General features: G+C 35.0%; 1 protein-coding gene across 13 annotated transcripts in view; it reads left to right on the plus strand.

Moving 5' to 3' along the window:
• The window catches only part of GPHN (gephyrin), a 276493-nt gene that overhangs the window by 243917 nt on the left and 19861 nt on the right, over positions 1–12715 (plus strand). For all 13 annotated transcript variants that reach the window (XM_063289771.1, XM_063289780.1, XM_063289767.1 and 10 more), the window contains 4 exons: positions 5415–5552; positions 8012–8104; positions 9243–9298; positions 10600–10719. In XM_063289771.1, the coding sequence (XP_063145841.1) occupies positions 5415–5552; positions 8012–8104; positions 9243–9298; positions 10600–10719 (407 nt within the window). The remainder of the gene's footprint in view (positions 1–5414; positions 5553–8011; positions 8105–9242; positions 9299–10599; positions 10720–12715) is intronic.

Raw genomic sequence — 12715 nt, forward strand, 5'->3', positions numbered from 1 at the left:
GCTGTGTCTTTACATAAAAGTAGTATTGGCCTACATGACTTTAGTTTCCTAGTCTATTCTACCTTCAAGGGCTGACATATCAGTGCTAAATAGTTATATATGTGTATGAATACACCAAAATGCACACATGAAATAGAGTCAAGTGCTCAAAATCACTGAATTAAATAATTTGTATGAAGCTAATCGTCTGTTTAGCTTTGTGACTAGTGAGGTTTTTATTAATTCTCATTAATTAATACTTCTGTTTCATTGTGTTGTTTTATATTTTGTTATTTTAGTTGATTTTTTTATTACATCTGTTTGTACAGTCTGAATGAAAAATAATACATACCTTTTAAAATGAAATCATCCCAGTTTGTTTCCATTAATTGACTAGAATGGGAGTGTGCATAACCTGGGGCCCCTTAGATCCTTGGATGCAATCTTCAGAATTGTCCCAAAGGTATTTGCTGAACTGTAGTTTTTAATGTGACCAAACAGAGAATTATAAACATATGGAATAATAATAATTATCCAAAACAGTTGTGAAGATCTGGTCTTGAACATCAGAAGGAAAGAAGGGTTGGACCAATGAATCTCTATAATAAAAGATACAGCGACTGATTGTAAAAAAGAGGAAGCTGAATATTTAGGGATGGAATTCCTAAGAGAAAATTCTAATTATCTGAGCTAAGTGTTAGAAGTTTAAACCTAGCCCAGAAATATGACCTTCATTTTATCTAGTTGACATACCCTTCAAATATATAGTCCAGAATATCCAAACATATTCCTTAGAATCAGAGTGAGACGTAATGACCAGATGCACCAACACAATGAGAGCACTTTTATGTTAATACTATATGTTAATACAGTAAGTGCAAGAAAGTAGTCACAAATAATCAATGACCTACCTTGCAATACTGTAGATACAAATAATCAAATGTCAAAGTATCTATGAAACACTATTAATATTGATAATAAAAGGTGACCAAATTTGAGTAACTTCACCCTAAGGTTTCTCAAAATTCTTTCTTGTGTCATTTTTTGACAGAGCTACTTCTCAAACTTGACTATCATGCTTCTAGTGAAAATGTATTTTAATTTTCCATATTTTATGACAGCAAACCTGACAATTAACAACATGAATTGAATCAACTGTTTATGTTGCATTAATATTAGATAGATATAGATATAAATATAGATATACTGTAGATAGATATAGATATACTGTAGATATAGATATAGATATAGATGATATAAATATAGATATAGATACAGATTTATCCTAGGAAATATTGCAAAAAACTAGCATCAGGATTTATTATAAAATTAGTTGTTATTGGGTAGTATTCTGCTTCACGGTTTAGTGACCATGATCTAGACAACAGATTTCCTGACGTTTCACTGGCAACTGTGGCTGGCATCTTCAGAGGCAAGGTGGTCTGCTGCGGAGGCCATAAGCAACTGAGCAGGGACTGACTGGGCTCCTGTCTTTATAGCCAAGTGTCCTGACTTCTGATTGGTCTTTAGCCAAGCTGGCCCACAATATAAGACTCTGGAGGTAATAAAAGCCTCTAAGAAAAATATTTAGAAACTCTGAATAAATTTTACATATTGCTAAATAAGCAGTGTGACAACATTAAGTTTTACACAAAATAAACAGCAGCTTCCTGGATCTGGTTCCAACTAAAGAAAATAACTACTTAATAATCACCGTCTATCGAAAACCCACTGACAAAAAGTCTTTATTAAAATATGGTCTCATCCTAAACAAATTGGAGATAACTAATGGACAGTTATCAACAGTTGCTAAGAATTAGATGCAACTATGCTTCTGACACAGATTTCTAACTGCAATCCAAGATTCTCACAATCAAGTATAGAGGGGATATAGAAAAATGTTGGAGTCTACTCCAGGATATTCCCAGGTGCACAAAACAACTATTTTTTACTTTGAGAAAAACAAGGGAATCTAGTTAAAAGTGATTTCTGTGTTAGATCTATTGCCTGATGAAACAATCCTGCATCTCATTATCACAGGGTAAGCCCATTTATCTTATGGTCATTGGTTCTAATTTTAAGTGCAAGACAAAACCACTAATTAGATAGATGGGTAAAAGTATAATTCACAGGATTTTAACAGATGTAATCATGCAAACATTTACACGGAACAGTCTCCATGCAATAAAAAAAATATAGGATGAACTATGAAGGCATTGAAAGTTAGGATAGGAGACCAAGCAATATCAGAAATCAGAGATCCTAGTGGAACATTTCTTAGGGAAAATAGTATCTAGCATGAGCCATCTATTCTGGGCTATTGAAGAAGATAAAAGTAGTAATTAGAAAGTTCTGATCAAAAGTATCTTGACACTACAATATTATTCTAATGTCAAGGATTAGAGAATCTCACTTGCTCTTCAGTCTTTGAGTCTTCCGTCTTCCATTCAGGTGACAGCAAAATAGAATAAACCTTTTTCCTTCCTTTTGACCCCTTCCCCTCTTTCTTAGAAGTGAAAAAAAATATTTTATTTTATTTAAATAAAATAAATAATAAAAAATTAATATTTTTATTAAATAATTTCTATAGCCACTCATTCAATGTGCAATTCAATAAGCATACAATTCAAAACAGCAAGTAATATGCATTAAAAAAAATTAAAACACAGTAAAACGTATTGCGCCAGAGGCAACTTCAAATCAGCAAAGCCAGTCCGAAATAGTCTAGATGGGCACAAACGCTCCTGACCCAATGTCTGAGAGAAAAACTGGATCTTCAGAGCCTTCCAAAAGACAGGCAGGGTCAAAGCCATCTGAATCTTGGGGGAAAAGCTATTCCATAGGGCAGGCACAGCAATAGAGAAGGCAGATGACACTGGTTTAGCAATAGAACACCGCTTAAGTGATGGGAGAATGCCCACCCTGTTGGATCTTAATTGCCTTTACTTACATGATAGATAAATACAAGAGAAAGTCCTTCTAGAATGCCCTAGAATGAAAGAAAACAGTTATCTGAGATAAAACAATTGGAACTCACAATTACATCAGATATACAACAAGCAGATTGTGTTCAGCTAGAAGAAAAGGAGGAATTTTCATTTAAGCAAGATTTAGGGATTTATCTTAGAAGAATCTTTTCTGAAGAAATTCCATAAGAAAGCAGAGTTTTTTCTCATAGTGTTGGAAAGTCTTTTCAACTGAACAGTAGAATAAGAATAGATATTGTACTTTAGAAAAATGTATTTTGTAAAAAATATTGTTTTAATATAATTTTTTAGTTTGGTGTGCTAACCTTGGTTTCTAATGAGTTTTACTAAAAAAAAAGAAAAGAAAAAGAAATTGAAGAACATAATGAGTTATTCCAGAATCAATTTAAGCCTCATAATATATACAGACTGGACACCCACAAGTCTGAGGAGACTTTGTCATCCGTGTAAACAATGTTCTTCAGAGCGAAAATGTACTACAATTTTTTTTTTAAAGTATTTTTTCCTTGTAGTATGTTATGTCTGTTGAGGTTGGTTAATAATGATAATCTATTAAAAATATTTCAGGTTAGGGGAGTTTTAGTGACCAGATGTAATTTGAGGAGTCTTACCAATTTCTGATATGTAGCTGAGAAAGAATTTCTCATTTACATCTTTTTCAGTTGCAAATCTGTTGCAAATCCAAAGCCTAATATGTTTTCCTAGAAGCAAAGCTAGCAAACTATGGGAGAGTTTTATCAGTCATTTCTTCACAAAATAAAAAGCAGAATCAAAAGCAGAATTTACAAGCCATCACTATTATTCTTCCAAACTCTACTATAAATTCATTGATTTACATCCAGATTTATGAATAGTAGTGTTCTTCCTGCCCCTGTAGCCCCATGAACCATTTTCACTATTATAGAGGCTTGGAGAGCCTTTAACCTCCAACTATTATGGAAGACAAAAGGACCTGTCAGAATAATATGAACATTTGTATGGAACAAGTCTGAATCCAACTCATTGTACTAACACAATTTCCCATATTAAGAATTGTTAGAATTAGACTCTTTATTCCTAACCCTCATATAGTTAAAATGGAAAGGTTTCAGATCTGCTGAACCTTGAAGAGGACAAACTGCATCTTACACACCAGCTGAATCTGGTAGCAAAACATAGACTCCAATCCAGTTGAATGCTTTTGCCTATATAGTTAGAAATGCCCTAAATCATCAAAAATATGGAAAGATGTTGATTTAATTATTTTATAGATGCTTTTATCAATGTTTGTTTTTTATTCCTAATTAAAAAGGAAAGAGCCATAATGGTAATACTGAACCTTAAGAGAAATAATATTGACTATTTATTGCTACTCTTTTGCTACCCTGTAGCTAAAGGGATGTCAAAATTTGCTTTCAACAGAGTTCTACTGATACTGGAGGAAGGGATCTAATGTATGATGATTCCCTTTGCAGTTCCCCCAAAAAACTGTTTTGGGACCCTGTGGAACCTTATAAGAAGTGGTATTCGGAGTGCAAGGGAATAGGAAATTGCAAAAATTCTATTCTTCCTGTAGGAAGCTATTGCTGGGACTCAGTTCCTTTTACAAATTGAAGTCCATTCTACAAACTGGCAGATCTAGATAAAATGTGCCCTGGCAAAAAGGCTGGGTGACTTAACATAGCAACCATGTGAATCAGATGAATTTCAATTTGGTTGATTTAGCCAAATTAAACTTGAAACTAAAGCAAGTTGTACCAAAACTCAAGCCCCATAGACAAAGTCAAGCCCCATAGACAGTTTATTATATAAATTACATTAAATGTTCAAATTGGTTGCCATTTTTTTCTAAATACTTCGGTACCCATTTGATGCATAACCTTTGAACATTCCTAAGTCAGTAATGTTTTCGCTGAAAAAAATATTAATTAATAAGCATATTGTGATTGGCCTGTGGGGCTTGACTTTTGCTACACCCTGTATGTATAGAAAAAAATGGTTGTTTCCGCTGGCTGTAAGTGAGTTTATAATGTTGGTCATGATTCACTGCATAAATAATGTTTAATTCAAGAATAGTTTAATTCAAATAAGCACTGTCAGAAATATAAAATAATAATATAGTGGTTCTATATGTAGAAAAACATGAGGTGTTGTTGCTCAAAATGAGTCTCAAATTAACAAGAATATTCCTTTTAGCCAGCTAAATTAATTTTATTTATGTAAATAATAAAATGGATGGAACAAATTTGTTTTGAGATAGAAGAACATCTTTAACATCTTACTCTAAATAGTACTTTCACTCTCCAAAAGATATAGGATATAAAGAGAAAATTGGTTTGATACATTAGCAAGTAATTGTTATTTAGCTGAGGGAAACAATGTATATACAGTTTCTCAACCTTTCAGGGAAAATATTAATTGTAATATTTATTAAAAATTAATTATAACTTTAATGCTCATCTTCTGCAGGTCACAGTGCTGTAGACATTACAAAAGTAGCAAGAAGACATCGTATGTCTCCATTTCCATTAACATCTATGGACAAAGCCTTCATTACAGTTCTGGAGATGACTCCAGTGCTTGGAACAGAAATAATCAATTATCGAGGTATTTAGTATCAGTTCAGGCATCCAGAGAAAGAGTAAAGGGAGAACTGCTTAACTTTCATTTGCTTTATCTTTCTAGGACTGGGCAAATACTTGGAAAGGTGTGCTTCACAATACACAGAAATGCATACAAAGCACCTCTCTCTGAATCATTAAAGCAGCCATATCTTTTTCTAAACCTGCACAGCTGTACTGTCAACTGTTCTTGCTTGTCTCCACAATCCATCTCCAGACACAGCCTTGTATGTGGAGACAGCCAGGAATAGCTTACAAAGCAGCTGCATGCATCTGGAAAAAGATATGGCTGCTTTAATGATTTGGAGAAAGGTACTTCATGCATAAACTTGTACATTGCAGGATACCTCTTTGAAAGGACTTGCCCAGCCCTAGTTTTTGTTTTAAGTTATGCATAACTTATTAGGATGTTTAGAATGTTTACAGCAGCACTTGGGTTGGATATCTTCCTATTGCATATGGAAATGGTGAAACTGAGACAGAATGATATGTATGTATGTACGTATGTATTTAACGAATTTATGTGGCTGCCCAACTCACACATGGTGACTCCGGGCAGCTTAAACAAAACACACACCCCAAAGGCTTGTGTAAGGCCTGGAATTTACCTAATGAATTCATAGCTGAGATGTAGTTCAATTTAGACCTCCCTTCTAGCAGGAAAATGACTCAGGTAAAAAAGATAAGGAATCTGGACCAAAGAGTGCTTTGTGACATGAAGAACAGCAGAAGCAGCAGTAATTTATTATATTTGTATTATGAGAATGGAGCTATATATATTGCCTAGTTGCTGCTTGGTAAAGTTTTAGCTAAAACATTTGCTTTTGTCACCAAAAATGCACAGTAGTAGTATTTTCACAGAAAAAAAAATCCAGATTGCAGGAAAGAATCACAATACCAAACACAAAATTATTAATCGTGCTTACCATCAGTTTCTCTTCCTGCTGCATGTCAAGTAAAAAAGAGAGTAAGTTTATAAATGTATTTGGCATCCATCACTATGTTATAGGAAATTGCTTCCTAACAACCTGTCTAATAATATTTAGCAAAAAACAAAATAATACTATGTAAACAGAAAAAACATATGAAGTCAAGTGAAACAAAGGAACTGGGAGATGTCCACAGGTAGATTGCCTACTTCTGCCATGATTAGCCACCTCTTTTAGTTTTTATATCCAGGTTTTTATCTCACCTATTTATATGAGCAACCTACCCAAGAGGGGAGGGGAGGAGGAAGAGGAGGAGATTTTTATCCTACCTTTGTATTAGGACAACTCAAGGTGGCAAACATACCTAATACTCCTGCCTCAAGGTGGCAAACATACCTAATGTTCCTGCCTCCTAGAGAACGACTGGCCCAAAGCCACCTAGACAGCTTTCATGCCTAAGGGAGGCCTAGAACTCACCATCTTCTGGTTTCTAGGCCAGCACATTAATTATTACATTGAATAATGTTTTAAAAATAGCAAAATCTTAGAAGCATAAACTTCTGTCTTGCTGTGTGCTTAATTGCTACTTTCCTCTCAAGACATCACCCCAGTCAGTCTAAATTATCACAGCTGCTTCTGTACTGTCCAGGCTAGAAAAGGTTTGAAAAAAGTAGCCCAGTCACATGCTCCAAAACATTAGTCCAAATGCAGTGCTCACAAAGGTCAGAATACTGAAAACCAGGGCTGCAACTAGGGTCTGTGTCACCCGGGACAAACATGGATTCCATGCCCATTTTGGTGCCCCAGTGCTCATTTTGGTACCCCCCCGGTGCTCATTTTGGCGCCCCCCCAGTACAGTACCTGGGACAAATGCCCTGCTTGCCACCACCACCACCCCCAGTTGCGGCCCTGCTGAAAACAATGCCACTTAAAAGGGCCCAGCTTTGTTGCATCTCTAAAACAAAGTTCTCAGAATACATGTTTTGTTTTGGTCTTTGAACATATGAAATCGCTGCCTCAAGGCCAGGACATTTTGAGATCAAACCATTTTGCAAATGTGTCATCATAGAGAAAAGTCCACATTGTGATATTACTGTTCTGCTCCTGGTCTACTAGCCAATATTCTTCTTTCTGAATGGTTTTTTTCAATATTTTAAATTTTAAAAAAAAATGGTATGTCTCTATTCCTCTTCACAGATTATTGAGAATAAAATGTAGAAAGGGAAGTATTCAGTATTTCCTTGAAAAGTATATGGGTACACTTAAAATAAAAATTGAGAGGTTAGAACTCTTTTTATATTAACATTATTATTTTTAGCACTGTGCATCACCCTTAACCTGGCTGGCAAAATTAGAAATTGTTCTAAACGTTTCTTTATAAATTTTGATAGAACTTGAAAGGATTTTTTGAAAATAAAGTTTATTGTATATACATACATTTTGAAACCCTCTGCCCTCTCAGCTTGCTATCAGAATTTCATGTATGTTTTCTTTTTTTCCTCTACTTATGTATTAGATGGAATGGGCAGAGTCCTTGCCCAAGATGTTTATGCAAAAGACAACCTTCCACCTTTTCCAGCTTCAGTAAAAGATGGCTATGCTGTCAGAGGTAAATGTTAATGATTTTGAATGTGATAGAATGTTTTTTTCCAGTTCAGTAACACAGTAGAGTGCTTGTTTATATATGTTGCCTGGAACAGCAGGTCCAGTAGTTCTCAGTAGCATATTAATCCTTACCTTAATGAAATTTATTCATACTTATAGGGTATATAAATATCTGTTTTGAAAAACTATTTAAAAGTAGGTTTCATGTATCATTACACTTAATATAACTTGGGAGTGGTATTACAAATAAATCAGTTTGCTTATTTATATGTTTTTTATTCATAATATGTTAAATTTCAAAAAGCTCAGTACTGCAAAAGAAATTTTCCACCTGGTCCATTAAATGATTTTAACTATTATTGTAATAATATGGCCTTCAGATATATTTTTTTAAAGATTTCAGGACATTTTCATGCAGAGAAAGGAAAGTTGCTGAATAAAAGTATCTAATGCATCATGTACAGAGCAGGAATCTCTTACCACAATAGACCTTTCATGCTGGCTTGTTCTGGGCACTCTTTTCATCCACCTCCCCATCCTTTTGCTTTCTTAAGCCGTTCTCCGTAGACATAAGAAACCTTCATGACTGGATGTGCTTCAGGTACTGTACAAGGAGGAATGAGCAAAAATCAAGTTAAAGTCATTCTCTCCTGACTTTTAGTATATGCCCAATTCTACTGCAGCCACACCCCAGATCTTTTCTGGTTTACTGGCTAGACATACCTTAGTATGAATACGGCATAAATTATAACATCATCCTAAAAAGATATTTACATATACTGTATATTATTTTTTTCAACATAAATGGAACAATAAAAATAATTCACTGTCTTTTATCGTAAGTATAAAATTCATTTTGCCCCTGGTAAGTAAATCCAAGGAATATTTATTTAAGAAATCTTAGCAGTAGGGTGTGACACTGAGATGCTTACATAAATCAACGTATAATGCATTTTATGTAGTAAGTTATCTTGTGCAATTATGTTGTACTTTAGGAAAATGGTAGAATCCAAATTGTTATGCAAAAATATTTGTAAGAGAAGAAATTATGAAGTCAAAAATAACATTAACAAAAACAATAAACCTGATAGTGCATATTTTATTTATAACAGTAATTATCAAGATGTTGTGTTAACTTTCAGCTGCTGATGGACCAGGGGATCGTTTCATCATTGGAGAATCCCAAGCTGGTGAGCAAGTAAGTACAATATATTTTGCTTTCCTTTCCTGTTTTTTTTTCCTTCATCATGAACTAGAATAATCTTGTAAGATAACATGAAATCATTCCAATGACTGTTGTAGATAACACAAAGAATATATGAATTGTGAGAGTTCTATAATTAGATACTCTAATATGGTGAGTTGCCTCCATGCATATAAAATCTAGCAGTAGTAGTGATAGAAAAGTTATTTATCATTTGCCTATAACTAAGTTCCTATGTACATGAAATAAAAAGGCAGTAAGCATGTTTATTAGTCACTGACATGAATTGAACAAATTAAAGCAGATGAAGCAATTAAATAATACAATATCAATTGTAAAATCACACCACAAAATAAGGAGCCTCTAGACTAAAAGTTAATAAAATCAACATCTGTGCTTTCAAATTAGTAGGGTATTTATGGCTTCACTAAGGCCTAAGAAAGTAAGAGCTTTTAAGCATTAAGAGATCTGATCCCAAGTGTTATTTTGGTAGGAGTCAATTCCAAAGAACTAAGAAAAGCCTCTCAGTTGTGACACTGATATTCTACTCTGCAGGAGAACCAATTAATCTGGCCCAATGATCAGTTTAATTTCATAGGTATATGATCAGATTCTGGTAATGTATCTACTTTATTGATACATAACAAAACCTTGAAAACCTGGCTGTATTTGCTCTTCCCGCCCTCTTATACCCCAGGGAGTTGAGGCAGAATCACTTGAGTTTCTTTCTAATGTTTTCTTCATTCCCTAAGCTTAAAATGTTTTCTCTGTGGCTCTCTACATTACCTACCCAGTTGTCAAGGCTTCACATAATCTGTTCCTAGAAGTTGTCTGTGCCAAATTTTAGAGTTCCTGTCTGCCCTTTTAATCCCCAGCACTATCTTACACCTTAGTCAGCAACGTTCCTGATTGTTCAGAGAGACTTTTCAGGCACTCCCAGAAAGAAGGGGATGGAAATTCACTTTCTGTGCAGTCTGTTTGAAAACTTCTACTGCTTACAGTTTGTTTTTTTTAAAAAAAAGATGAAATGGAAGAAGAAGAATTAATTGACAGCTCTTTGGGTATGTGTTTCCCAGAAATAATGTGCTAGACTCAAAGAAGCTTGTTCTCTCGGTTCCTCCATCAGTAATATATTTATTCATTAAGATCTGAATTAAACTGTGAAGCCTAATGCAATTTTTTTATATGAGTGGTTGTCCTATTAAGCTAATGAAGAAAACGTCTGTAATCCAAGTTTTTAAAATACAAATTTCATCTTAAATTTTTAAAATTGACATCTTTTGATATTTTTTTAGCCAACTCAGACTGTAATGCCCGGCCAAGTAATGCGAGTTACAACTGGTGCTCCAATACCCTGTGGTGCTGATGCTGTGGTGCAAGTGGAAGATACAGAACTTATCAGGGAATCTGATGATGTGAGTGCTACCAAAAAATTCTTTGTTGCTATTATCTGCAGTAATGCAGCTTCAGGGAATCATTCATCAGTCTGTAACCCTACTATATAGGTACAAACTTGCATTTGCACATTTGAAACAAAACAGTATGAGCAGTTCTATAGTCTAGAGACTGCAGACTGTATGAGAGGAAGCAGCATACAAATAATCGTAAATAAATATGTGCAAAATCATGTTATGTTTTGAGCTGAAGGGGAAAAAAATCCCTGCTGTCATCAGAACATTCTCAGTTGGCTGTATTCTAATGGAACAAAGCTTAAAATGGCTTAAACCTCAAAATGGCTTAAATTCCAGCCATAGAAAACAATGGGAATTCAGAACCAACTGCAAGTTCCCTAGACTACAGTTGGTCTTAGCCAAAAGGCAAAGAAGTGATTCCCTCTTCCCTTATTTTTCCCCCCAGTCACAAGGGAAGGTGGGGTGGTAGCTCATGCTGACTCCCTTTAGACCTTCAGAAAATTTGGACAAGGAGACAATTTTTAAAATTGTTTGAAAAGCGTTAAATAAAACCCCATAGGAAAGGGTTTTTTAATGCTTTCTGCACAAATTAAAAATCATCCCCTTGGCAATTTTTGTGGGTTCAGTGGTAAGTAGCAGTTATTATAGACTAACACTTCGCTCTATCTATCTAGTAAGCAAATTCAAGTACTGGAATTGTGTCCTTATAATCAGTTTCATAGACACAGGCCCAGTGAAAAGCAATTACTGTATTGCTCTTTGCCAGTCTTATTTGGCTGCCCATGTTTTGTGGCTGCAAAAGAAGTGTTGAAGTGTACCTTTGCATGAATAATGTTAACAGTACAATAATCAAAACAAAACAAAACCCTGTACTGCTGAAGTTCTACAAATAAGCAAAATTTGCATTTAAACACATCCTGAATTCTAATAGCAGCAGAACATGAAGTGTAGACCAATCAAAACTCAATAAATCAAGCCAAAGCATCAACATAGTACTTTGCATTTATTTATTTATAATCTAGAACTTCAGCAGCATTAGCATTATGTTTGTGAAACTCTAATAAATACAGCCAGACATCTTTACACTTAGCTACCTTAATTTAGTTTTATTTACTTACTTTCTGTTACAGGCACCATTCTTGCAAATGGCAGCAGAAGACCAAACAGATATGTAGCCCACCCACATGAGCTCTGACTTCCCTGTAGGAACTAATTTTTAAAAATGGCAGAAAGAGGCAACAGAACAGAGTCAACAGTGGCTCTTCAGCTCTGAGCTGTGTGCTTAGTAACTGCTTCTACCCTTCCTATTGTAAGGATTGCCTATTCTAATGGACATCAGACTCATAAGCAGGGTTTCAAAGATATATGATTTATTGAAGAATAGTATGCAGGATCGCAAAGAAAGCTGAGAATGGTGAAAGCGCGGCAAATTCGAACTAAAAACCCTCGGTGCAAACAAAATCCCTCCCCCCGTAGAATCTTTTCAAGTCCACAGTCCCAGGTGCTCCTAACGGTTTCTGATGGTCTGCGGGAAAAGTCCTTGAACAGAGAACATAACCCAAACACATTCCATTCTCCTGATTCCACATACAGAGCTTGGTACAAGGTCTCACAGCAGCTCCCACCCAAACAGAAACGCGCATCAGCGCCATGGCATGTGAAACGTTACTATGTATAAAATACATTGAAACAGTGAACATGACACCTATTCAGTAGAAGGCAATAAAAGAAGAGATATAACTGTTGTGCTGAGAAAACTGGAAATTAAAAAAAAATACAAACACCAAAAAAGGTCCAATCACAATGCTCAAAACAATGCTGCTCAAGCTGGTTACATTTTGTTTTAAGCATTGAACAAAACAGCATGAAATAAAATGCTCAAATCACACATGCTTTATTTCAAACTTGGAACATTTGATCACACTTGGAATGTTGTGCGCGCAAAAAAATGTACACTCCCCAGTAGACCGCAATGAATAATGTATTTTGGTGGTGCCTT

This window comes from Candoia aspera, chromosome 1, assembly GCF_035149785.1.
Source record: "Candoia aspera isolate rCanAsp1 chromosome 1, rCanAsp1.hap2, whole genome shotgun sequence".
NCBI classification, from domain to species: Eukaryota; Metazoa; Chordata; class Lepidosauria; order Squamata; family Boidae; genus Candoia; species Candoia aspera.